At 38.5% G+C, this 25784-nt stretch overlaps 2 protein-coding genes across 2 annotated transcripts in view; one reads left to right on the forward strand and one right to left on the reverse strand.

Annotated features, from left to right (window-relative positions):
• Positions 1-472: 472 nt before the first annotated feature.
• Positions 473-1454, reverse strand: LOC140478510 (uncharacterized). Its single transcript, XM_072571764.1, has 2 exons — positions 1272-1454; positions 473-960 (listed from the first exon to the last, which is right to left on the reverse strand). The coding sequence occupies exons 1-2, from the start codon at positions 1414-1416 to the stop codon at positions 830-832; spliced, it is 276 nt and encodes a 91-aa protein (XP_072427865.1). The 5' UTR covers positions 1417-1454; the 3' UTR covers positions 473-829.
• Positions 1455-4823: 3369 nt separating this feature from the next.
• LOC140478511 (ubl carboxyl-terminal hydrolase 18-like) overlaps positions 4824-25784 on the forward strand; it is a 45653-nt gene continuing 24692 nt past the window's right edge. Inside the window, exons 1-8 of the mRNA XM_072571765.1 lie at positions 4824-5122; positions 7508-7645; positions 7866-7907; positions 8890-9027; positions 9248-9289; positions 10272-10409; positions 17007-17145; positions 18857-18953. Coding sequence (XP_072427866.1) covers positions 4928-5122; positions 7508-7645; positions 7866-7907; positions 8890-9027; positions 9248-9289; positions 10272-10409; positions 17007-17145; positions 18857-18953 — 929 coding nt within the window. The 5' untranslated portion in view covers positions 4824-4927. The remainder of the gene's footprint in view (positions 5123-7507; positions 7646-7865; positions 7908-8889; positions 9028-9247; positions 9290-10271; positions 10410-17006; positions 17146-18856; positions 18954-25784) is intronic.

Below are 25784 nucleotides of genomic sequence, written 5' to 3' on the forward strand. Positions count from 1 at the left end.
TGCTTCCACACTGTAGAGATTTTATTATATGAAAAGCTCGTTTTCGCAATGGTGACCATAAAACTATCAATTGTTGTAAACAAAAAGGCATCTCTTTCAGTCAGCATTGAGGATGGGAAATTGGCTGTCCTTACATATGATTCCAGAATCCGATAAATTAGATTGATTCTTAACTGACCCTCCAGAATGGCCTGGCAAACCACTGAGTTGTGGACTTTCTTAAAGGTAATCAGATTGGGCAACAAACCTCATCCTGGCCAGAGATGTTCATGTTTCATAGACGCTAACACTGAACTTTAATATTACTACAGGGCTCTGGAGCCATTTAACTTCTGACGTCGCTCTGTGGTCTATTAAATACACAATCCGTATTAATAATGCTAGCATAAAATAAAGTTACTGCCAAGGAGCATATCAGTTAAATATAATGCAATATGTACTTTAATTAGTTAAAACTAAAAAAAATGTACAATTGGTTTCATTACTAATCACTGTAAAGCTAAAACAAATTTTATAGCAATTATAGAATATAACAGATCACTTAAGACGGCAGATCAAACAAATACGCTCTTCTACGTGCTAAATATTAAAATACAACTTGTAGTTTATCACACCACATTAAGGCCATCTCACAACACAATAAAATACTGCTATGAAATAAATGCTATGAAAGTTATTCATAAAGTAAGAAATACATCGTGGCGTTAACATCTCGGTTATGTCTGCCTTCCTCCAATAACAGAATAATTTCGCGTTATCAGAATGCAATCAGACGGATCCATCAGGCCATTGGAAGATTTTGTTTTCGCGGTGTGATGAGCCCTACTCTCTAGTCCCCTCCACCAGGCAGACGTAACACCAAGAGGATTGTTGATTTGTCCTTGATGCTGTATTCAGAGAATTTTTTGTTATCCTCCAATTCTTTGTTGGCAAAAAGAAGGCGCAGGTCACCTGCAATGGCTAATCCACCAAAAGAAACAGAAACGGAGAAAAGTGAATAAACTTAAAAAAAAACTCAAGAACATCCTAAATACTATGGTTAGTTATTATTCCAATTTTAACCTTAAAAGGATTTAGACCCCGCATCCCTTCGGTAAGTTAAATTCTAAAGTTTAGGTTAAGCGCTTTAAAACCCAAAGATTTGAATCGGTATCATGTAGTTTAATTCTCATTTTGTACCACCGGGTGATATGGTTGTCCACTCAATTCTTTAGCTGATTACTGCTATCACTTTCAAAAGCCCACTCTCATGCTCTGTTATTGCTCACTACCTGCTTCTCCCGGCACTTTCTTCAATAACAATTCCTTAAACTTGAGAATGGGCATGGCGTTAAATTCTGCCTCAGTGTGTGAAACATCAACAGTCATTTTTTCCCCTTTCAACCCTACGATAAATACTTGAAAGATTTTCCCCATTGTACTGTCAGCGGCAGAGGATTTGGAAGTTGCTTTCTCCTGCGTAGTTTTCAAGATCAATTGCAAATGAAATAAATGCATTCAGTTTCACTTTTAATTTCAGTGTGATGTAAGCACTGAACGATCTCAATAGGATATAACTGGAAACAACTTCCTGAAATTGCTCCGTGTCAAATATCCATAATAAATTAAGAAGTGTTTTACTACATTAAGGCCATCTCACAACACAATAAAATACTGCTCACTGCTTAAGGGACTGACAGTAAAGTTGACCCAGCCAGTGACTTCCACTGCCTATACGTGAACAAAAGGTCATCTGTACTTTCCATACTGTAACCATGGGTTGAGGGTCAGTGTTGATTATTTACATTTTTTTTGATTGAGATTGATTTGGAGCTGCTGAAATTGGAAAAGCCTATGACTGCATAGGAGACAGGTATGGCCAATTGGTATTTGTACATCAATGACAACAATGGTTGCCTACTTTTTAAATTTTCTTGTTGCTGACTTGTATGTATTTTCATGCTTTGATATGATGTGGCATTGAAACTAGAAACATTTGACCCCTCTAGCCTGCTCAGCCATTAAATATGATCACTGAGCTCAGTACCATAATCCCACTCCGTCCCCCATATAACTTGACCCCCTTAACCACAACAGCTATATCCACCTCCTTCTTTAAAACTCAATGTTTTGGCCTCAACCACTTTCTGTGTCAATGAATTCCACAGGCTTACTATGCTCCAGGAGAAGAAATGTCTCCTCATCTCAGTTCTAAAAGGTTTGCAACTTACTATTGAACTCTGATTTCTAGTTCTGGACTGTCCCACAACAGGGAGTGCTTTCCTGCATCTAAATTATTTTGCCCTGTTGGAATGTTATCAGTGCCTGAGATTCCCCTTCTTTTATCTCAAGGCCAGCTATTTTCTTCTATTCATTAATAGAATATGGTATCACTGATCCCTAATTGCTCAAAGGGCAGTTAAGTGTTAACCACATTGCTGTGGGTCTGGAGTTACAAATAGGCCTGACCAGGTAAGAATAGCAGAATTCCTTCCCTAAAGGGCACAATGAACCAAATGAGTTTTTAATGACGATTGACAATGATCACACGTTTGTCCCATTGACCTCGCTTTATTTTTGTTTACTAACTTAAGTTTCATCATCTGCCCTGGGAGATTCAAACCTAGATCCCCAGAACTTTAGCTTGATATTCAGGATTACTTGTCCAGTGGTATTACCATTAGATCACAACCTCCCCTGGCACTACATCCACAAACATTTATCCATACACCACTGATTCATAGTGGTAACAGTATGTACTATCTATAAGATGAATTGTAACAACTTCAAGGCTTTTAGGCAGCATCTTCCAAACACATGAGGACTACCATCCAGAAGGCCAAGAGCAGCAGGTGGGCATGCAGATGGAAAAATAATGATTGATGAAATTCTTGGAACTCTCCTAATGGCACAGTGTAGGTTTTTTTTAATCTACCTGTTCAGAAATGGTATTACACACATCTGATCGAGATGGGACTTGAACCCAGCTCACCTGGGTATGGACATTACCACTGTACCACAAGAGTCCTACTGGCATTATGGATACATTTACAAAAAATAAAGTTTGATCATATGGAACACAGGGAAAGTAGCCACTTGGATACATAACTGGCTCGAAGTTAGGGGACAGAGTGTAGTAGTGGAGGGTTGCTTTTTGGACTGGAGGCCTGTGACCAGTGATGTGCCTCAAGGATTAGTGGTTGGTCCACTGCTTTTTTGCCAATTATGTAAATGATTTGGAAGTGAATTTGAAAGGTATGGTTAGTAAGTTTGCAGATCACATCAAAATTGATGGTGTAATGGACAGCCAAGAAGGTTAGGAGAAAGTGAGGACTACATGATGCTAGAGAGTTGAAAAGCGTGATGCTGGAAAAACACAGCAGGTCAGGCAGCATCCAAGGAGCGGGATAGTTGACATTTCAGGCATAAGCTTTTCATCAGGAATGAGGAGGGGGAAGGAGTTGAGGGATAAATGAGAGGTGGGGATGGGGCTGGGGGAAGGTAGCTGGGAAGGTGATAGGTGAATGCAGGTGGTGGGGGGGGTAATTGTGCTAGGTTGATGGGAAGGGTGGAGCGGATAGGTGGGAAGGAAGATGGACAGATAGTACAAGTCAATAGAGTGGTGCTGAGTTGGAAGGTTGGGTCTGGGATGAGGTGGGGGGAGGGGAGAGTTGGAAACAGGGTACAACTGGATCTTAATCAGATGGGCTAATAAGCTAAACAGTAACAGATAGAGTTAATTTAGATAAACGTGAGGTGCTGCATTTTGGAAAGGCCAATCAGGGCAGGACTTTATACACTTAATGGTAAGGTCCTGGGGAGTGTTGCTGAAAATAGAGAGCTTGGAGTGTAGGTTCATAGTTCTGTGAAAGTGGAGTTGCAGGTAGACAGGATAGTGAAGAAGATGGTTGGTACATTTGCCATTTTTGATCAATGCATTTAATATAGGAGTTGGGAGGTCATGTTGCTGCTGTACAGGTCATTGGTTAGGCCACTTTTGCGATACTGTATTCAGTTCTGGTCTCCCTGCTACAGGAAAAATGTTGCCAAACTTGAAAGGGTTCAGAAAAGATTTACAGATGTTGCCAGGGTTGCAGGGTTTAAGCTATAGGCAAGGGTGGTTTTCTTAAACTCCTGAGGGGCATGGATAGGGTGAACAACCAAGGTCTTTTCCCAGAATCGCAGAGTCCAGACGAGAGGGAATAGGTTTAAATTGAGAAGGACCTTAGAGGCAACCTTTTTCACACAGAAGGTGATGTGTGTGTGGAACCAGCTGCCAGAGGAAGTGGGTAGAGGCGGGTACAGTTACAACATTTAAAAACGATGGGTGCATGAATAGGAAGGACTTAGAGCGATATGGGCTAAATGCTGGCAAATGGGACTAGATTAGGTTAGGATATCTGGTCGGCATGGACGAGTTGGACAGAAGGGTCTGTTTCCATGCTCTGCAGCTCTGACTCGATGGGTCTGTGTGAACTTTATCAACCTGAAAAACCAAGAGAAAGTCTGTAAATAAAATAACTATGTGGTTCATATTGTTCTGCGAACTGCATTTCATATATCATCCAACAGCAAAACAAGCAGCTAGCTAATTTCGTTAACCTTAGTTTGAAATCTTGCCCTGTTTGCGAAGATTTTTTTAACGCGGATAAAAAAATCTAGTTGCTGGAAATCTGACATTAAGCAAATCAGTGAATGCTTTACATTTCTGGGCGTTTCATTTACAGTGGTATGTGTTGCTAAGCTTCAGTTGTGCTAATTAACAGGAGAGTTTCGCTTTCTCTCCCTCGTTTTCAAATGGCATGACGAAGACAGCAGCTTCTGCAAATACAGTCAGTAGGGTTTCAGAGTTGCAGTTATATCATCCAGGAAAGTTACTGCTTGTCTTCCGTGCCATTCCTGTTACAGTGAATCTGCAAGGTCGTGTCAGGGAAGTCCCAAGACTGCGATGGAGGTATCCCACACATCGGGGCACAGCAAGAGGAATGCAGGGAGAAGGGAGCAGAGCCGGGCTACAGTGAGTTCCACTTCCCAGGTCCCAACCACCAGACCGGGCTCCGGCCCCAGGGGTGTTTCTGTAAACCGGCACCGCACTCCGTCACCGCCGGCGCAGACACAGCTCAGGAGGATGGGAACAACACAGGTAACAGCAGAACTCTTTCTACTGTATTTAGCCACACCGCCCCGCCCTCCATTTCTGGTTATTATTGGTCATGTGACAGGTCAAGATAAACGTTCTCCTGTCATTACCATCTTACACACTGAAAACTTTTTATCGCCCGCCTTTCCTCATAATCTGGAATTCTTTCTGACAAGATACACCCAGAAAAACTGATTTGGGGGAGCTGGTGTTGGGCTGGGGTGGACCAAGTTAAAAATCACACAACACCAGGTTATAGTCCAACAGATTTATTTGGAAGAACTAGCTTTCAAAGCGCCGTTTCTTCTTCAGGTGGTCGTCACAAATAAACCTGTTGGACTATAACCTGGTGTTGTGCGATTTTTAACTTTGCCCAGAAAGACTGTCTACCATGGTAATCCCTCTGTCAAACTTTGTTTGACAGCATGGAATATTTCACATTTATAAAAGACACCCTGACAATACACGTCATTGTTATAGGGTGGGCATGACGGGCACCAAAACAGACAGTTGCCAACTTGGGAAACAGTTCTGTAACTTACCAGTCAAATACAGATAACAGTTAGTGGGAAGGCGTTTGTAGGGTAGTGGTACTGTCACCATCTCTAAGCCAGGAGACCACCTGCTGAATAGATTGATTAGAAAATAACAAGAGTTGCTGGGTTGAAATAGTATTGCTAACTGCACCTCATTTGCCAGCAGGCTGCAAAGGTGGGCAAAGGTATGCTGCAGCATTTTGATTTCAGCAGGCAGCTAATTGTTCACGTCTAGAGACAAGAAATTTGTCTCATAACATTCAAAATTTAGAAAATTCTGATGAAGCCCAAATGTCAGTGATAGAATAGAGGGCATTTTTCATCTCATGATTTCAGAGATGTTTCAAAGGACATTACATATAAACAATATCTTGATATGTTGTCATTGCCATAATATTTGGTGTATTTACTCAGTCATCTGCAAGAAAACTAGATACAAAGACAAGTTGGTGGAATTTACGTGGTCCAGACAAACTGCAATTCCAGTTATCAATCACATTAAATTATGAGCAATATGGTGAAATCTTTCAATCTTGTGATGATGCTGTGGCTTTAAAAGATTATTTTGTCCTTTTTTAAGAAAGAGGGGTTCTAAGATAGAGGTGCTGAGCTATCTAGTTGAAAAGGCAGTGAACAGCTTATCCGACCTTGGTTTTGTTTTGAATGTTGGAACAATAGAAGCAGCCTGATTGGGGGTGGTCAAGCCTCACAAATCCAGTATCTTTAGTTTTAACTTTTAGTAGCAGAAGCTGCTGGGGTTTTGTAAAGCTACACATCTCTCTCTGCTACAGCTAAAAGCTGGAGTTCTGTCTTTCTCAGAATTGTCTTTTGATGTTCTTTTCTCCTGGATTGGAGAATTACATGTGAGACAATCTATTTTCTAAATTTGTGTTTTGCCAAGGCTGTGTTTATGGGATGTTGCTAAACTAGAACAGTTAATTAGTAATAGTTACTATATCAATTGTTCTGTTACGTTTTCCAATAGAGTTAAGTTATTCCAAGTTCCTCTTTCTTTTGTTGTATTTTAACAACCATGTTTGAATAAATTGTGTTTTGCTTAATGGCAAGTAATTTGAACATTCAAATTGTATCTGGAACACAGCACCTTACATTTACCTTAGAAAATAAGAAAAGCTAGGCTTCCTTCTTAATATATTTTTAAAGAAGTCTGATCTGTTCCATAACAATCTGAGGAAGTGATATTTTCATATCGTGGAAACATTGTGTTTAGTTGCTCAAAAGTGCCCTCTTCACAAGTATTCTTCACCCCTATCTTTCCTTAAACTTGTTTTCATATCTAAACCGGAACACTGACCAAAGCACAGAAGGAGATAATATGGTCTGTTAAGTTTATCCATCTCTCTGCAAGAACAATTTATCTAGTCCGACTTCAGTAATCATGCCTGACTTTGTTTTAAAGTCTATGGGAGCAGAATTTAACCCAGTACAATAGCTGAAGGGTGTAGGGTCGAGGAGCTGAAAGGGGTAACATGCTAAACTAATGTAAGAATTTGGTTTGGTGGGTAAATCTAAATATTCTACTTGTAGTTATAATGAAATTAAAGCAGTTGTAAGAGTTTGCTTTGTTTCATATATCAATGATTTATAGACTGAATTGTTTGCAAAACAAGTTTCTAAATGTGTGTATGACTTTTGTCGTAAATTATTTTTATCCTTTGCTTAAGTCTTATTTCATAAATACATTGCTGGCAAATTTACTAATCTTGCTTGATTTTGTTTAAAAGATCTATAGTAGCAGAATATAGACCAAATGAAGTTTTATAATGGATTCAGTCTATATCATATTATATTCTATTGACCTGAAATATTTATCTGTTCTATTAACTAAAAGCAAAGACTTCCAAATAGCTTATACGATGAAACAAACAGGAGAGAAATTGGTTCTGGAGTTTTCAGCTATCAAATGTATGATCAAGTTGGATGTCATGGGGTAAACAAGAATCCCTGTTTACCCAGAAAGGAATCTGTGGTAAGCATGAGCAATATTTTTAATTGACTTATTGAATTAACAATATACATTTTCACTTTTTTGTGCTTATTTGAAAAACACCATCTTATTGCAAGGACTATCTGTGCTTTACATTATTGTGATAATTCTTAGAGAAATTAGGTTACTTAAATCTATAATAGTGGTTTGACTTATAAAGAAGCAACTGCTTACAAAGTAATAGAAATTATTCTTACATTAGATATTTTGTGGAAGGAACTCAAGTTCCATACATTCAAGAATGGTGAGTGAAAAATATGTTGAAACAATCTTAAAAATATCAAAGGTAATGATTTCATCAGTGCAGTTAAGAATTGTTTGGTTGATGTATTTATAAATTGTGCAACCTTGTTGGAGAATGACAATATCCTCCTTCTTAAACACTATTTAAACACCTTAAACACCTTTCTGATTTTTCATTTTTTAAAATATTGTTCTTTTATTAATTTTGGTTTGAAGCTGTGAATTAGTTACTGTGAGCTAAAATGACTTTTGGACTGTGGGTCAAAAGCTTGTATTCAAAGGAAAATAAAGGAAAACAAGCTATCTTTCCTTAAACTTGTTTTCATATCTAAACCGGAACACTGACACAGGCAACACAAATGAGCAGTATGTTAATTTTTTAAAGACAGTTGTTGCCAGAGTTGCTGTGATTCTCCAGCACTTTCTGCTTTTAAGTCTTACAAAACCAAAGCACAGAAGGAGATAATATAGTCTGTCAAGTTTATCCATCTCTCTGCAAGAACAATTTATCTAGTCCGACTTCAGTAATCATGCCTGACTTTGTTTAAAAGTCTATGGGAGCAGAATTTAACCCAGTACAATAGCTGAAGGGTGTAGGGTCAGGGAGCTGAAAGGCCTAACATGCTAAACTAATGTAAGAATTTGGTTTGGTGGGTAAATCTAAATATTCTACTTGTAGTTATAATGAAATTAAAGCAGTTGTAAGAGTTTGCTTTGTTTCATATATCAATGATTTATAGACTGAATTGTTTGCAAAACAAGCTTCTAAATGTGTGTATGACTTTTGTCGTAAATTATTTTTATCCTTTACTTAAGTCTTATTTCATAAATACATTGCTGGCAAATTTACTAATCTTGCTTGATTTTGTTTAAAAGATCTATAGTAGCAGAATATAGACCAAATGAAGTTTTATAATGGATTCAGTCTATATCATATTATATTCTATTGACCTGAAATATTTATCTGTTCTATTAACTAAAAGCAAAGACTTCCAAATAGCTTATACTATGAAACAAACAGGAGAGAAATTGGTTCTGGAGTTTTCAGCTATCAAATGTATGATCAAGTTGGATGTCATGGGGTAAACAAGAATCCCTGTTTACCCAGAAAGGAATCTGTGGTAAGCATGAGCAATATTTTTAATTGACTTATTGAATTAACAATATACATTTTCACTTTTTTGTGCTTATTTGAAAAACACCATCTTGTTGCAAGGACTATCTGTGCTTTACATTATTGTGATAATTCTTAGAGAAATTAGGTTACTTAAATCTATAATAGTGGTTTGACTTATAAAGAAGCAACTGCTTACAAAGTAATAGAAATTATTCTTACATTAGATATTTTGTGGAAGGAACTCAAGTTCCATACATTCAAGAATGGTGAGTGAAAAATATGTTGAAACAATCTTAAAAATATCAAAGGTAATGATTTCATCAGTGCAGTTAAGAATTGTTTGGTTGATGTATTTATAAATTGTGCAACCTTGTTGGAGAATGACAATATCCTCCTTCTTAAACACTATTTAAACACCTTAAACACCTTTCTGATTTTTCATTTTTTAAAATATTGTTCTTTTATTAATTTTGGTTTGAAGCTGTGAATTAGTTACTGTGAGCTAAAATGACTTTTGGACTGTGGGTCAAAAGCTTGTATTCAAAGGAAAATAAAGGAAAACAAGCTATCTTTCCTTAAACTTGTTTTCATATCTAAACCGGAACACTGACACAGGCAACACAAATGAGCAGTATGTTAATTTTTTAAAGACAGTTGTTGCCAGAGTTGCTGTGATTCTCCAGCACTTTCTGCTTTTAAGTCTTACAAAACCAAAGCACAGAAGGAGATAATATAGTCTGTCAAGTTTATCCATCTCTCTGCAAGAACAATTTATCTAGTCCGACTTCAGTAATCATGCCTGACTTTGTTTAAAAGTCTATGGGAGCAGAATTTAACCCAGTACAATAGCTGAAGGGTGTAGGGTCAGGGAGCTGAAAGGCCTAACATGCTAAACTAATGTAAGAATTTGGTTTGGTGGGTAAATCTAAATATTCTACTTGTAGTTATAATGAAATTAAAGCAGTTGTAAGAGTTTGCTTTGTTTCATATATCAATGATTTATAGACTGAATTGTTTGCAAAACAAGCTTCTAAATGTGTGTATGACTTTTGTCGTAAATTATTTTTATCCTTTACTTAAGTCTTATTTCATAAATACATTGCTGGCAAATTTACTAATCTTGCTTGATTTTGTTTAAAAGATCTATAGTAGCAGAATATAGACCAAATGAAGTTTTATAATGGATTCAGTCTATATCATATTATATTCTATTGACCTGAAATATTTATCTGTTCTATTAACTAAAAGCAAAGACTTCCAAATAGCTTATACTATGAAACAAACAGGAGAGAAATTGGTTCTGGAGTTTTCAGCTATCAAATGTATGATCAAGTTGGATGTCATGGGGTAAACAAGAATCCCTGTTTACCCAGAAAGGAATCTGTGGTAAGCATGAGCAATATTTTTAATTGACTTATTGAATTAACAATATACATTTTCACTTTTTTGTGCTTATTTGAAAAACACCATCTTGTTGCAAGGACTATCTGTGCTTTACATTATTGTGATAATTCTTAGAGAAATTAGGTTACTTAAATCTATAATAGTGGTTTGACTTATAAAGAAGCAACTGCTTACAAAGTAATAGAAATTATTCTTACATTAGATATTTTGTGGAAGGAACTCAAGTTCCATACATTCAAGAATGGTGAGTGAAAAATATGTTGAAACAATCTTAAAAATATCAAAGGTAATGATTTCATCAGTGCAGTTAAGAATTGTTTGGTTGATGTATTTATAAATTGTGCAACCTTGTTGGAGAATGACAATATCCTCCTTCTTAAACACTATTTAAACACCTTAAACACCTTTCTGATTTTTCATTTTTTAAAATATTGTTCTTTTATTAATTTTGGTTTGAAGCTGTGAATTAGTTACTGTGAGCTAAAATGACTTTTGGACTGTGGGTCAAAAGCTTGTATTCAAAGGAATATAAAGGAAAACAAGCTTTTATTTATTCCTGAGGCAAAGCCTGGCAGCTAATTGCAGGTTGGATCAAAAGGTTTGGCAGATGCTTTGTCACTGGGGAAGCATATTATATTTAAACAGATAGCAAGTTAGAACTGTTCAATTCAGTTGGGAATTGTTTCCAGCAAATCTGGAAATGACCTTATGCTCAAGCAGATGTTGAATGGTAACTGAGACATTGTGCAGGAGATGGTCAGTCTGTCAAGGATGATCGAGTTTGACTTGGTTTTGGACTAAGTTTTCAAAAAAAAAGCTACTAATATTACAGCATGAAAATTTGACAGCTCCCTGCCTAACCTCCCCTTAGCAGTGCTTGCAAGCTCAGAGAATAGAAAACTAAGGCAGCATGGTGGCTCAGTGGTTAACACTGCTGCATCACAGCACCAGAGTCCCAGGTTTGGGCGACTGTGTGTGTAGAGCTCGCACATTCTCCCTGTGTCTGCATGGGTTTCCTCCAGATGCTCCGGTTTCCTCCCACAAAGATGTGCAGGTTCGGTGAATTGGCCATGCTAAATTGCCCATAGTGTTAGGTGCATCATTCAGAGGGAAATGGGTCTGGGTGGGTTATTCTTCGAAGGGTCAGTATGGACTGGTTGGGCTGAAGGGCCTCTTTCCACACTGTAGGGAATCTAGTCTAAATTATAGTTATTACTGCTTAAGTGAACTGTAAATGTGACCCTGGTGGGCATCTCCAAAAAATTGATGAAGAAGTCTTCACCTATGCTTGTGGAACAATGCATCATGAAAATCACTGTTAGGTAATCTGGCCAGTTTTGTTATTTTCCTTGATTTATCCCGAAACTCTGTTTTCTGCCTGTCATTTGTGTGAATGGGACTGAAAATAGGGTTAACGCCTTTGACAAATTAGACTATTTTGTTGTTTAATATTTGCTCTGCTGAAGTTAACATGTTGTTCATAAATTGCTAAGAGTTTGGCAAGCTACAGGCTGGCGGCTGAAATTGATTACTCACAAAGTCTGGGATTGATTATTCAAAAATTCCATTAGGAACCATTAGGATCAATTTTGACAGTTTTCGAAGGCTTTAATTTTATAGTGTTTTGAATACAGAGGTAAGAAGGCTGATTTTGTTTGGCTGTCTGTCTCCATGTCGTAACAAAAGACAAATTTTGTGATCCCCTGTTGAATACAACTCCTTTCTCCTTCTTGTACTGAACCACAGATGAATCCCAAGGTTACATTCAACCAGATAGATTCCTCAGCATTTGATCCACTGTGTTCCTTATTGGAGTTGGAGAAAACTAATCCTGTTTTCTTTCAGTGCCCTGAATCTCCATCCGCTTTCTAATACTTATCCAATATTTAGTTTTGAAAATTCCAATCACCACTATTCTGTGCTTAAATATCCCAATTCATTTGAGGAAAGACATTCTGGCTATTGAGGGAGTGCAGCGTAGGTTCACGAGGTCAATTCCTGGAATGGCAGGAGTGCCTTACACGGAAAGACTGGAGCGACTGGGCTTGTATACCCTTGAGTTTAGAAGACTGAGAGGGGACCTGATTGAAACGTATAGGCTTATGAAAGGACTGGACACTCTGGCAGGAGGGAACATGTTTCCGTTGATGGGGGAGTGCCGAACCAGAGGACACAACTTAAAAATACGGGGTAGACCGTTTAGGACAGAGATGAGGAGAAACTACTTCACCCAGAGAGTGGTGGCTGTGTGGAATGCTCTGCCCCAGAGGGCAGTGGAGGCCCAGTCTCTGGATTCTTTTAAGAAAGAATTGGATAGAGCTCTTAAAGATAGTGGAGTCAAGGGGTATGGAGATAAGGCTGGAACAGGATACTAATTAGGAATGATCAGCCATGATCATATTGAATGGCGGTGCAGGCTCGAAGGGCAGAATGGCCTACTCCTGCATCTATTGTCTATTGTCTATTGTCTAATTCCTAACAATCTGAAAAAGAAGTTTTATTTACCGTTTAAAAAAATTCACCCATGAAATGTGACTGTTTTTAATAGACCAGCATTTATTGACCATTCCTAATTGCCTTGGAGAATGCAGTGGAGAGCTTCCTTCACGTATCGCTGCCATTCTTGGATGTGGAAATACCCTTGGTGCTGTTAGGAAAAAAGTTCCACGACTTTGACCCAGTGATGTTGTTATGAGCAGGCTCAATTTGTTAGAGTTTCAGACAGGAAACTCCAAATTGTTAATCTCTTGGGTAAGGAAGAATGAACTGACTCTATTCACCAACCCTCTGGTTAATTGCGTCAAGGTTAATTTCATAAAAAGGATCCTTTTCTTTGAGGATACCTTTCTCCCCAACCAGATTTATGTTCTAAAAGGAGTTAATTTGCCATGCTTTCTTGAGTTAATGAGAGAGTGAGTTTATTGTTTTTTAAGCACAAGAAGAAATTATAATGCAACACATTTACAAACAGATTAGGCCAAGATGTAAATCTGAAAAAAATTCATAAAGTCTGAGTCATTTGTGAAGAGGAGATAGTGAGAAGTTGTGATTGTTACATGGGGAGATACTGATTGTGCTGACATTGGTAGTTGAACAATTAATTTTCTGATTTTGAGTTTACGGGTTGAATCAAGTTATATTTTCCCTGGTTTATTTCAACAGTGGCTAGCACTGCAAGGTAGTGAGTGAAGTTCCTTACCTACAGTGTAGAGGTGTGTAATGGCTGTTGTCATACTGTAACCTTTGCATCGCACAACTGTACATACTTGTGGGTCAGGTCACTAACATGCACAGAGCAAGGGTTGCGGTTAGTTTTTAATCCCTGCAAGACTAAAACGTAACGAGAGGTAGCTAGCTTCTTCTTATTGTTCCATTTTTTTAGTCTTTCTTTTTGAAGTTTTCCTAGGTCTGTACAGGTGTGGGCACACCATGAGTCTATACAAGAATCTGAAAGTCAGTGATTGAATTTAAACCTGCAGTTATCTTTTACTATCAGCTGTGGTGCCCTCATTTAATAAACAAACATATGCTGAAATTATAAGTTTAATAATTCTGTAAGTACTTCAAAGTTTTGATCTGTCATCATGACACAATGAAGAGACCTTTTAAAAGACAGTTTGAAATTGATTACCTCCTGTTCTTGGCTCCATAAGCAGAAGAAATACTTTTTCTTTCGTTACACCATCAATATCTTCAAAATAATCAAAATCTATATTAATTCCTTTCTTGACCTCATCTGCTCCAGTGAAAATAGATCTGGAATTTCATACTACCTTCACAAACGTAGACCAGGATGTGCTATCAAAATAACAGTAAGGCTATTGGCACTAAGGTTGCTCATTAGTGACTGATACTGCAACTTCAAGGGATTGGCTGATGTGTGATTAAATATCAATGTCTAAAAGTAACTTTCCTAAGTTTCATCTCCTTGCCATTAGCTTACTTTAAACAGCAGCTCATCCTTATAGCTTGGCTGTTTCTTTTATCTTATTTGCTTATAGAGACTTGGGTTTCATTTTACAAGTCTAAGTTTAAATTTTATCAGCCTCTGAGCAAAGAGGGCAACAGTGAGGCAGTTCAGAAAATATAGCTAGTTTTAGGGAAAATGCTGGTTGCAATTAAGAGTGGTAGACCAGGAGCCTTGATGCGAAGTGGGTGCAGTTGCAGGGATAATGTGAGGCAGCTGAGAGCAAATGGTGGCACTTGCCCTTGAAGAGCAGAGAAGGTCATTAACTTGCTTCCTGCACTGCTGGGAGTTCTTCCAGAATATGCACGCTGCACTGACCCAGGTGCCAACTTCACCCAGACTGGCAGGGTCTGGTGGCGTGATCTCTTTTCTGTTGAGGAAGGAGAACAGCCTTACTCTCCAATACTCTGCCAAGTGTGACCTCCAGATCCCTGATGTTAAATCAGTGTGTTAAGTTGCCTTTGTCACTATTCTCTGGGGTAAGTCTTCCCACGTTGCAACCATGAATGGAAGTTCCTGGGCTTACAGCGTTTGACGTGTGGTTTAAACATGATGCTGCCTGCAGAAATCGTAGTCAGTCCCTGCAGCATTGCGTACTTCCACTGCTGGTGAGTGCGAGATAGCAGGAGAGTGACTGGAGAGTTGTAGTGCATATATAATGAGGTCAGCAGCAGAGAATTGTGGGACAGAGCTTGCCAGAGCTCAGAGTTAAAACATGCATTAAACTCACAGAATTAACACTTTCCCAATTTTTTGGTAAAATTCAATCATGGGTATTCATTTTACATCATGATAAATATCAATGACTGCCATTTGAGCTCTAGGTAAAAGAAAAGTATGGTTTTTCAGGCCTAGTTGTATAAGAAGTTATTTTTGGATAATACAAATGCAGCAATATAACTCAATTGGATTTTACATAAGGTTTTCATTAAATCATTGTATCATGAAGAAAATAGATAAATATGCCTACAGAGAGCAGTTTGGAGAAGGAGGCTAGCTGGTTTCTCAAAAAGAACATAACTCAAAGAATCATAGAGTAAAGGCTTAATTCTGCACACCCATATGTTCCGGAGCATTCAAAGACACATTCAAAAGCCCGATTTTCAATGTAGCTATGGGAAAATGATATGCAAGTCAGTTTCATGTCCCAATTGTGTGCCTAAACTGGAAACATAAGTGGTTTAAATCGGTCAACTGGTGACCTCAGTGTGCAGTCAGAGATGGCAAGCTCCTCTGGGAGCTGACTGTATGATGTCAGCAGTAAAAGCAGGTGACAAAGCAGGTGTTATGGGCTGCCCATCCTAAGAGGAATGGGCCGAGAGGATGAGATGGTGGGAAGTGGCCCCTTCAGTTAACCTTTTAAATATAATTTCAGCAAAACTTTTCATTGGTCCTGTGGTGACCAAAATGTACACCAGCCTGTTCAGGATTCCTAAAATCGGATTTCAGAATTGCTTTCTTGCACATTCCAGCTTTGTACTATGCTCCTAAAGGAGTAAGAGTTTAAGGGGCTATTAACTGGCAGCATGACAATTTAACAAAGAAACTGACTGGTTGACTGTTTGTAAATCAAATTTGGAATCATTCTGCATGTGCCAAATTCTGAGGCATGGTTCCTTAGAATGCTGTCAGGGCTGTTTGGTGTGTATTGATGTATAGCCTAGTATCTAGAACTCTTTAATTTATCCTCAGCTTGCAAATCCTTTTGGCAAGGATAAGATCTTCCCTTTTTTGTATTTAACTTCTTTAGGTACCCAAAGAAATAGTGAGGTCAATATAAGTCAGTGTTGCACAATCTGTTGCACAAAATATTAGTTAAGAAACTGAGCTGTCAAATAAATACAGTGGCTGCAAGGGCAGGTCAGGCATTGGGAATCCTGCAGTGAGTAACTCATCTCCAGAGTCCGGAAAACCTGTCCACCACAAGACAGCAAACACTCAAGAAACTTACCACTATTCAGGACCAAGTAGCTGCTTGATTGGCATCAAATTCACAAATATTCATTCCTTTCGCCACCAACATTCAGTGCAATGCAAAAATTCACTGAGGGTCTATACACAGTGCCTTCCACATCCGCAACCATGACAACCTAGAAAGAAAATGGCAGCAGATACATGGGAATACCACCATCTGCTAGTTCCCTTCTAAGTCACTAACCATCCTGTTAGTTCCTTTGTCACTGGGTCAAAGTCCTGGAACTCTCTCCGTTATGGTGTTATTGGTCTGCCTGAGCCGAATGCATTTCGGCAGTTCAAGAAGGAAGCTCACCACCACCTTCTCAAGGGAGATTAGGGATGGGCAATAAATGCTTGCCTGGCCAGCAAACCAAAACTGAAGTTTTAAAACTTCTAAGCCAGTAATAACAATGGGTATGTCATTGTTAGATCAACAATTGTTTTTTTCTGGAATAGCACACTAACAATAATAACCTAATGCTATGTTAGGCCTATTTTTGAATGTGCAGAATCGTGTATACATCTGAGTTTGCACACCTGAATTTATTGCTCCATTTTATTTGTCATGGAAATGCTTATTAGCATTAATCAATCATTCGCAAAACTTGAATGAATTTGCATGAAGGATGATCAAACTTCACATCCATCTCTTTCAGGAAAGAAAACCAGAAAGAGGTGAAAGTCTGCATTCTTTTGAAAATGCAAATCGTTTAACAGATTGCGGTAACCACAAACAAAACATTGTTGACGCAGAAAATCAACAAAAGTCACTCAGAAGTTCTCATTACAATGAAAGTAAGTGCATGCACAGAAATTTTATGAATGAAGAATACTTTTTAAAATAATGTTAAAGATGTAACCAAATGAATCTTAGGAGTATTAATCAACTTTAACAATCAAAGAAAGCATTCAGTTAGGTGCCCCATAACAATTAAACAAATCTTCCTTGCGTCTTTTCCTTACCTAGGTGATGCTCCTGAAAATGTGAAAATTTATTAAGAGCTTCCATCTATTGAAGCTTCAAGCCAATTCATATCCAAGAACCTGCTTTTAAAAAGTACATTTTGACATCTGTGACAAATTGCAGCACAGTAGCTGAGACAAACCATTCTAAAACAACACTACAACTAAAATAATCCAAACATTGTTTGAAAAAAATTCTCCAATCCTCCACTGTTGACCAATCCTTTAAACAAGTTGCAGCTCTGCAAATTTGCCAAACATTAATCTGTTCTTCTCTGGGCTATATGCTATGTGAATACCACATTGTGTTGAAATCTGTCTCTTAATTTTGAGATCTATTGTTTCAAGGTTATTGGGCAAAGATATTTAAATAGAAGCAAAGTACTGAGGATGCTGAAGATCTGAAGTAAAAAGAGAAAACATTGGAGAAACTCAGTAGGTTTAGTGGCAACTGCTGGGACAAACAGAGTTAACATTTCAAGTTATTATGATCACTTGGGAACAGGCAAAACAATACTTCACACCGTTTTCTGCAGCAGGTATGATAAGAAAAACATGTCTCTTCATTACATGCAGTTTTGTCCCACAGGGACAGATGAGAATTCGTATTGCCTATGGAATCAGCTGGAATAGCTTAAACCGTATTGGTTTTATTTTCAATGAATATTGCCTGTATTACTAGATTGTTAGCATATGCATCTGGTACAACATGCAACATCATTAATGCTTCTCTCGTCTGTTTGGGTAAAGATATACAAATTGCTGTGTGGAATTTTCTGGTTTGTATGTTCTTGGGAATGCACCATGTAGAACTGACATTCAAAGCACCAGCTTGTCTCAATAATACTGCTCTAATCTGAATCAAATGATTATCCAACTGTGGAATGTATTCATATAAATTAGTCTAATGCTCCATTGAAGCACCGAAGAAGTACATTACCAAAGAAATTAAACTTATCTACTTGTACAGAAGACATGAATAGTAACAAATGTAATGTTTCTACCCTGTGACTCATGCAATACAATTTTAACAGACAGACAGCTATTTCATTTTTTTTGTAGAGACTTGTTCAAATTGACTACTATGATTCAAGTTGTACAGGACAGCATGGTGCTCGGTGATGAACAGTGCAGCCTCACAGTGCCAGGGACCTGGGTGTGATTCCACCCTTGGGTGACTCTCCGTGTGGAGTCTGCACATTCTCCCAGTGTTTGTGTTGGTTTCATCCCACAGTGAAAAGATGAGCAGGCTAGGTGGATTAACCATGGGAAATGCAGGGTTACAGGGATTTGGTGGGATGCTGTTTAGAAGGTTGGTGTGAACTTGATGGGCTGAATGGCCTGCTTCCACACTGTAAGGATATTATGATTCTCATCAATACAGGGGAGGGGGAGAGGGTCACAAAATTCGAGTTAGTTGGATGTGATATTATGAGACTTTGTTTTTATCTTTATTGCTTTACTTGCTGAGTGGAGGAAATAACTTGGGGGTGGGGGTGGTTTCATCAAAAAGAAGTGGGTAATGTATTATTTCTTTTCATAGCATTTGTGACACTCATCAATATAAGGAATAACTGCTGTGTAAATGCCCTTCTGCAGACCTTGTTTATAATTCCAGAATATAGCAACCTACTGTTGAAGTAAGTTCTGGCTTTGCTGATTTACTTGCATTTTCTCTGTTTTATAACTAATTAAGACTACTGTTTTATCACACAATTTATCTTCTAGCAGATTTTGCAAAATTTAGTATATTTGAGAAACACCTTTTGTTATATTTTACATGTGCACAAGCAATACTACCCTAACCTAATTGAAGGCTCTTTTTTGATAACTGTATAACTCGTTGAAAAGGTAACCAGACTGAATTTTGGCTTAATGAGGAAATTATGCTTCAGTTATATTGAACGTTTGGTCAGAACACATCTAGATATTGGATTCAGTTTAGTGTAATGAAACACAACAATAATAATTTAGGTTTACCTAGTTTCTTTAACATAATGAAAGGTAAAAGCATTATAGTAAAAAGTAACAGCAGAGAACATAAGGAGATTTTAGTTTAGATGACCAAAATGTTTAATTCAAGAGGATGGTGCTTCAAGATGTTTTGCATAGACTTTGTTAAAAAATCACACAACATCAGATTATAGTGCAACAGGTTTATTTGGAATCACTAGCTTTTGGAGCTAGTGTTTCCTTTGGTTGCTACCACCTGATGAAGCAGCAGCACTTCAAAAGCTAGTGCTTCCAAATAAACCTGTTGGACTATAACCTGGTGTTGTATGATTTTTAACTTTGTTCACCCCAGTCCAACACCAGCACCTCCAAATCACATAGACATTATAATGGAACATTGAGACAAAAACAAATACGGCTGGAAAAGCTCAGCAGTTCGAGCAGCATCTGTGAAGAGAAACAACAGTTAATGGTTTGAGTCAGTTCTAAGGAAAGCTCACTGGATTGGAAATGTTAACTTTGGCTTCTCTTCACATATGGTGGCTCAGTGGTTAGCACTACTGCCTCACAGCGCCAGAGACCCGGGTTCAATTCCCGCCTCAGGCAACTGTCTGTGTGGAGTTTGCACATTCTCCCCGTATCTGTGTGGGTTTCCTCCAGGTGCTCCGGTTTCCTCCCACAGTCCAAAAATGTGTAGGTTAGGTAAATTGTCCATGCTAAATTGCCTGTAGTGTCAGATGAAGGGGTAAATGTAGGGGAATGGGTCTGGGTGGGTTGCTCTTTGGAGGGTTGGTGGAGACTTGTTGGGCTGAAGGGCCTGTTTCCACACTGTAAGTAATCTAATCATATGCTGCCAGACCTGCTGAGTTTTAGTTCTAGTTTCTGATTTACAACATTCAAAGTTCTTTTGGTTTTTATAATGGAACACCGAAACTGGACTACAGAGGGAGATATTAGGCAAATGGCCAAATGGTCAATCAAAGTGGTTTGACAAGGAGTATCTTATAAAGTGAAAGATAGGCAGAGAGTTTAAGAGTGCAAATTTCATAACTTAGGACCGTGGCACCTGGAACAATGCTGAGGGATATCTCATAGTGGCCTGGAGGAAATTTCAGAAATGTGGACGAAGAAGGACAAGAAGGGAATTGAAACTAAGCATGTGTATTTAGTCAGTGTAATCAATGAGCACAGGAGTGATAGGTGAACAGGATTTGGTGTGAACTATAAATTCACAAAGTGTCCTTAGACAGCATGTTCAAAACTCAGTACTGCTACCGTTTAAGAGTGACAAAGGCAGCAGTTACACGGTGAACAAGTCATAGTTCCTTCACTGTTGGGTCAAAATTCTGGAACTCCATCCCTAACAATATTGTGGCTCTACCGACACCAAATGAAATTCAACAGTTCAAAAAGAATTTATTTGGCAGAAATTTCTGCCCAACACCACTTTCTGAAAGGCAATTTGGGATAGACAATAAATGCTGGCCCAGCCAGTGACCCCTACAACCCATGAATGAATAAAAATAGGACTTGGGCACCAATGTTTTGAAAGACCCTGAATTTGCCAAGGGTAAAATGGAGGAGATTAGTTTGGAGTACACAGAATAGTCCTGTCTAGAGGAACATAGTTAAAAGTCATACAACACCCGGTTATAGTCCAACTGGTTTATGCCTGAAACATCAATTCTTCTGCTCCTTGGATGCTGCCTGACCGGCTGTGCTTTTCCAGCAACACACTCTTCAACTCTGATCTCCACCATCTGCAGTCCTCACTTTCTCCTTTGTTCACCCCAGTCCAACATCAGCTGCTTCACATCATAGAGGAACATAGACATGAGCAAGGATTTCAGATGCAGAGGAGCTGAGGGATGGGCGAAGGCAAGCGATGTTACATTGATGGAAATCAGCCGTCACCCTAGTGATGGCACAGATATATGGACAAAAACTTATTTTAGGGTTAAATTTGACACCAAGTTCATGAACAGATTGGTTCAGTCTCAGACAGTTGTCAGCCGAAGTGATGGGGTAAGTAGCTAAGGAGCAGAGTTTGAAAACAGTTTAAAAACAGTTTCTGTACAGTGACAGAGGCAGAAACTGATTTGGAAGGATTCAAAAATGAAGTTCAAGGGTACAAATTTGGGACTATGGGGAAAATTGAAAAGTTTGCAAGGATTGTGCTGTAAAGGGTTGGCTTTTGAGCAGAGGAATAATAATATGACATTTAAAGGAAAGAAGGACAACATCTGAAGAAAGATTCATTTACAGTATTGGCCAACAGAAGGGGGTGTTGAGGGTCAAAAGGTTAGGTGGAACAAATCAAAGAAGCAGGATGTGTGTTTCAAGAACAATGTGAACTCAGAGAATATGAGGAGAACTAGGACAGAAACAATAAAAAAAACTATTTGAATTCAGGGCTAGAATATGGGAGAGCTTTAAAGAAAGTTAGCCCTGGTGGACTGGTGAAAGAGAGGGAAACAGTAAAGGCAACAGATTGTGTGGACTGAATTTTAGTGATAAATATATCCAGGAGTTCCTTGCACATGTTGTTGCAAGTGAATGTGAAGGAGATGGGAGAGAGTTTTAAGAAAATGGTTTATTGTAGAGAAAAGAAGCTAGAGATTATTTTGTCATTCCAGGGCAATCACGGAATAGTAAGCAGTTCAAACGAAAAAAAACAGAACGCAATATTGCTTTATGTGTTCAACAAGGTCTGGCAGTGAACAACGAAATCTGCCATATCCATTCATATTGGAGTCTTCAGTAACCAAAGCTGTATGCTGTACTGGTGAATGGTCACAATAATTTTAATGGGGACTAGGGCATTAAAATGTGGAAATGAGGCGAAAGTTTGACTAATTAGTAGCTGCAGAAATGTTGAAGTAAAGGGGGAAACCAGATGTTATATGGTTTAAAGTGCTTACAGAGTGTTTTCTGGATCACTATATTGAACAACCAACTAGACAAGAGGCCATCCTATACTTGGTATTGTGCAGTGAGAAAGGAATAATTGGCAATCCAGTAGTATGAGACCCCTTGGGGAAGACTGACCATAATATAATAGAATTCTTTACTGAAACGGAGAGTGATGGAGTTGATTCTGAGGTTAGGGTCCTCGATCTAAATAAAGGAAACTGTGATGTTATGAGGCACGTGATAATGATGATAGATTGGGAATATTACTTTGGAAAAAAAGACATGATGGTGCATAGGCAATAGCAAGCATTTAACGTAAGTAATTGCATGAAGCAACTGCCAAAATTGTTTATTCCTGTCTGGCACAAAAATACAATGAGAAAGGTGGCTTGACCATGGCTAAATAGGGAAATTAGGGATAGTAATAAATCCATGGAAGGGACATACAAATTGGCCAAAAAAGAAGCAAACTTGGGGTTTGGCAGCGGTGAGATTTCAGCAAAGAAGGACGAAAGGGTTGGTTATGGGTGGAACAATAGAAAATAAGGATAAACTTACAGGGGACATGCAAACTGATTGTTAAAGCTTCTACAGATATATGAAGAGAAAAGGATTAGTGAAGACAAACGTAAGTCCCTTACACTCAGAGACAGGGGAAGTTATAATGGGGAACAGAGAGATGGCAGACTGACTAAATACGTGTCTTGTTTTTGTCTTCAAAAACAAAGGACACAAATAACATCCGAAAAATGGTGGGGAACTTAACAAGAGGGAGGAGCGGAAGGATATCAGTATTATTAAGGAAATGGTGTTGGGCAAATTGATGAAAGTAAAGGCTGATAAACCTCTAGGGACTGACTGTCTAGATCCCAGAGTACTTAAGGAAGTGGCCCTGGAAATGGTGATGCATTGGTAGTCACCTTTCTGTAGATGGCCTACAAAGTCTGGATTGTAGGGTAGCTAATGTAACCCCATTAATTCGAAAGGAGGTAGAGTGAAAACAGGAAATTATAGAATTATGAAGGGTTTACTAGACTGATTCTTGGGTGGGTAGGACTGATCTATGAAGAGAGACTTGACCAATTATGACTATATTAACTGGAGTTTCGAAGACTGAAGGAGAATTTCTGTAAAATAATGACAGGGATAGACAGGGCAAATGCAGGAAGGATGTTCCAATGACCATGGAGTCTAGAACTAATGATCACGGTTTCAGGGGTAAGTCATTTATGAGTGAGATGAGGAGAAATTACTTCACCCAAAGAGTGGTGAGCTTGTGGAATTCTCTGCAACACAAAATGGTTGAAGCCAAAGCATTGAATGTTTTCAAGAAGGTGGTAGATCCAGTTCTTTGGACTAAAGGGATCAAAGGGCCTGGGGATAAAGCAGGGACAGGGTACTGAGTTGGATGATCAGCCATGATCATATTGAATGGCAGAGCAGGCTTGAAGGGCTGTATGGCCTACTCCTCTTTCATTTTCTATGTTTCTATGGATCTATCGTTAGGATTTTGAAAGTGTAATTGTAAGTGACTAATTGTAAATGAATTCTGGGAGAGTTCTTAGGTGGGTGAATACAACAACAACAAATTTTTATATAGCACCTTCAACATAATTAAACAGCATGAAAAGATTATAAAATAAAATATACTGAGCCACCCAAGGCGATATTAAGCCAGATAACCAAAAGCATGATTAAATCATTCAGTTTTAAGAAGTGTCTTAAAGGCAGAAAGTGAAGTAGAGAAAGAGAGAAGTTTAGGGGAGGATTTTCAGAGCATCAGGAGTTCTGGGACCTCAGCCACTGAAGGGACGAAGCCATTAGTGGAGCTCTAAAAGATGGGAATATATATCAGCCCAGACCGAGAGCAACACAGATCTTGGAGGGTTATCATAGTGGGAGAGATTACAGAGAGAGACAGACATGAGACCATGAAGTGATTTGAAAACAAGAATGAGAATATGAAACCAGGATATTGCTCAACTGAGTGTCAAAATGTCTGCAAACGTAGGAGTGATATGGGAATGGGATTTGCTGTAAGATAAGTCACAGGCAGGAGAGTTTTGGATGATCTTGGTTTTATGCAGGGTAGAATGCAGGGACACAGGCCAAGGGTTTGGTGGCATAGTTGAACTTAGAGATAATGAAGGTTGGAATGAGATTTTCATCAGTATATGAGATGACACATGAACAAAGTTAGTTGATGTTCATAGATAAAAATAGGTGGCCTTAGTGATGGCATGAATACAGGTTGGAATCTCATCTCAGGATTAAATATGACACCAAGGTTCCAGAAAGACTGCTTCACCTCAGACTGTCGCCATTGTGAGAAATGTACTCAGTAGCGAGGGAATGGGGTTAAAGAGTGAGGGCTGAAAATAATGCCGTAAGTCTTTGCATTATTCAATTGCAGAAAATTAAAGCCCATTAAGTGCTGGATATTGGACAAGCAATGTGATAATTTAGCAACAGTGTTTGTTGTCAGTGTACATGTGAAAGCTAACTCAAAAGCTCAAGTTCATATGTTGATTAGAAATAGAAAGAGACCAACAAATTATCCTTAGGATACACCAGAGGTGACATTGTGGGGACAGGAAAAGACTGTGATTCTCTGGTTATTGTTAGATAGGTAAAAATGGAACCAGGTCAGAGCTATCATACCCTTAACAACAAAGGAAAGGCATTAGAGGAAGATGGAGTGATCACCTGTGCTAAAGGCAGCAAACAGGCAGAGACCTTTGCCAGTCACAGTGAATGGAAGCTGTGACTTTGATAAGAGGTGCTGTGGCAGGGACAGGAACCCGATTTCAGACATTCAAGGTTCCAGGAAAGTCTGGAAAGGAGGTGGGAGGTGTCAACACATTCAAGGACCATGAAGACCAAAAGGAGGTTGGAAATTGGGACAGTAATTTGCAAGGACAGTTGAGTGTTTGAAAGGGGTACTGATGTTAGATTTAAAGGACTTGACACTGCCAGCTAACATGAAGTAGGTGGAGTTAGGTAATCAGCAGTTTATTGAGAGTAGGGTTAAAATGAGGGAAAAAAGGTGTTGGTCCAGAGAAAGAGGTGTGGGTGGAGAATGATGTAAAGTATTGATCAGAGGTAACCTTAACAGTGATTAATGGAACTGACAGGCAGAACTTTTTATAGATATTTGTAAATATACTTTGGCCTTACAGTGATTTACCAGCATGGTACCAGAATTTAAGAAGTTAAGTCGAGAGCATAGATTGCATGAACTTGGTATATATTTTCTTATGTTTAGATGGTAGAGAAGAGATCCAATTGAGGACTTAAGTATAAAGAGAGCTGAATCAGAGCAAGTATTTCCTCTGGAGGATATTTTAGGGACTAAATCTTATAATCTGGAAGAAAGAATCTTTTTTTCTTACACAGAAGCTAGTGGAAATTTTAAACAACCCAAAATATTGAATCAAGTGAGGTCTTTAAGATAGATATTATTAAACATTTTGTTTAAATAAGAATATCAAGGAAATCAGAACAAAGGCAGATAAGTAGAGTCAGGGTACATTCCGCTTATCAATTGCAATTTTTATTGATGTCAACGTCAATTGTGTGTTACTTGCAAATTGTGTTAATGACTT

The sequence above is a fragment of the Chiloscyllium punctatum genome, chromosome 6 (assembly GCF_047496795.1).
Source record: "Chiloscyllium punctatum isolate Juve2018m chromosome 6, sChiPun1.3, whole genome shotgun sequence".
Classification (NCBI taxonomy): Eukaryota; Metazoa; Chordata; class Chondrichthyes; order Orectolobiformes; family Hemiscylliidae; genus Chiloscyllium; species Chiloscyllium punctatum.

Excerpts from the sequence above, each read along its gene's own strand:
- LOC140478510 (XM_072571764.1), bottom strand. The coding sequence starts at position 1,416 with ATGGGGAAAATCTTTCAAGTATTTATCGTAGGGTTGAAAGGGGAAAAA. Across the intron at positions 961-1,271 it reads GAAAGTGCCGGGAGAAGCAG|CCATTGCAGGTGACCTGCGC; the intron begins GTAGTGAGCAAT and ends TTGGTGGATTAG.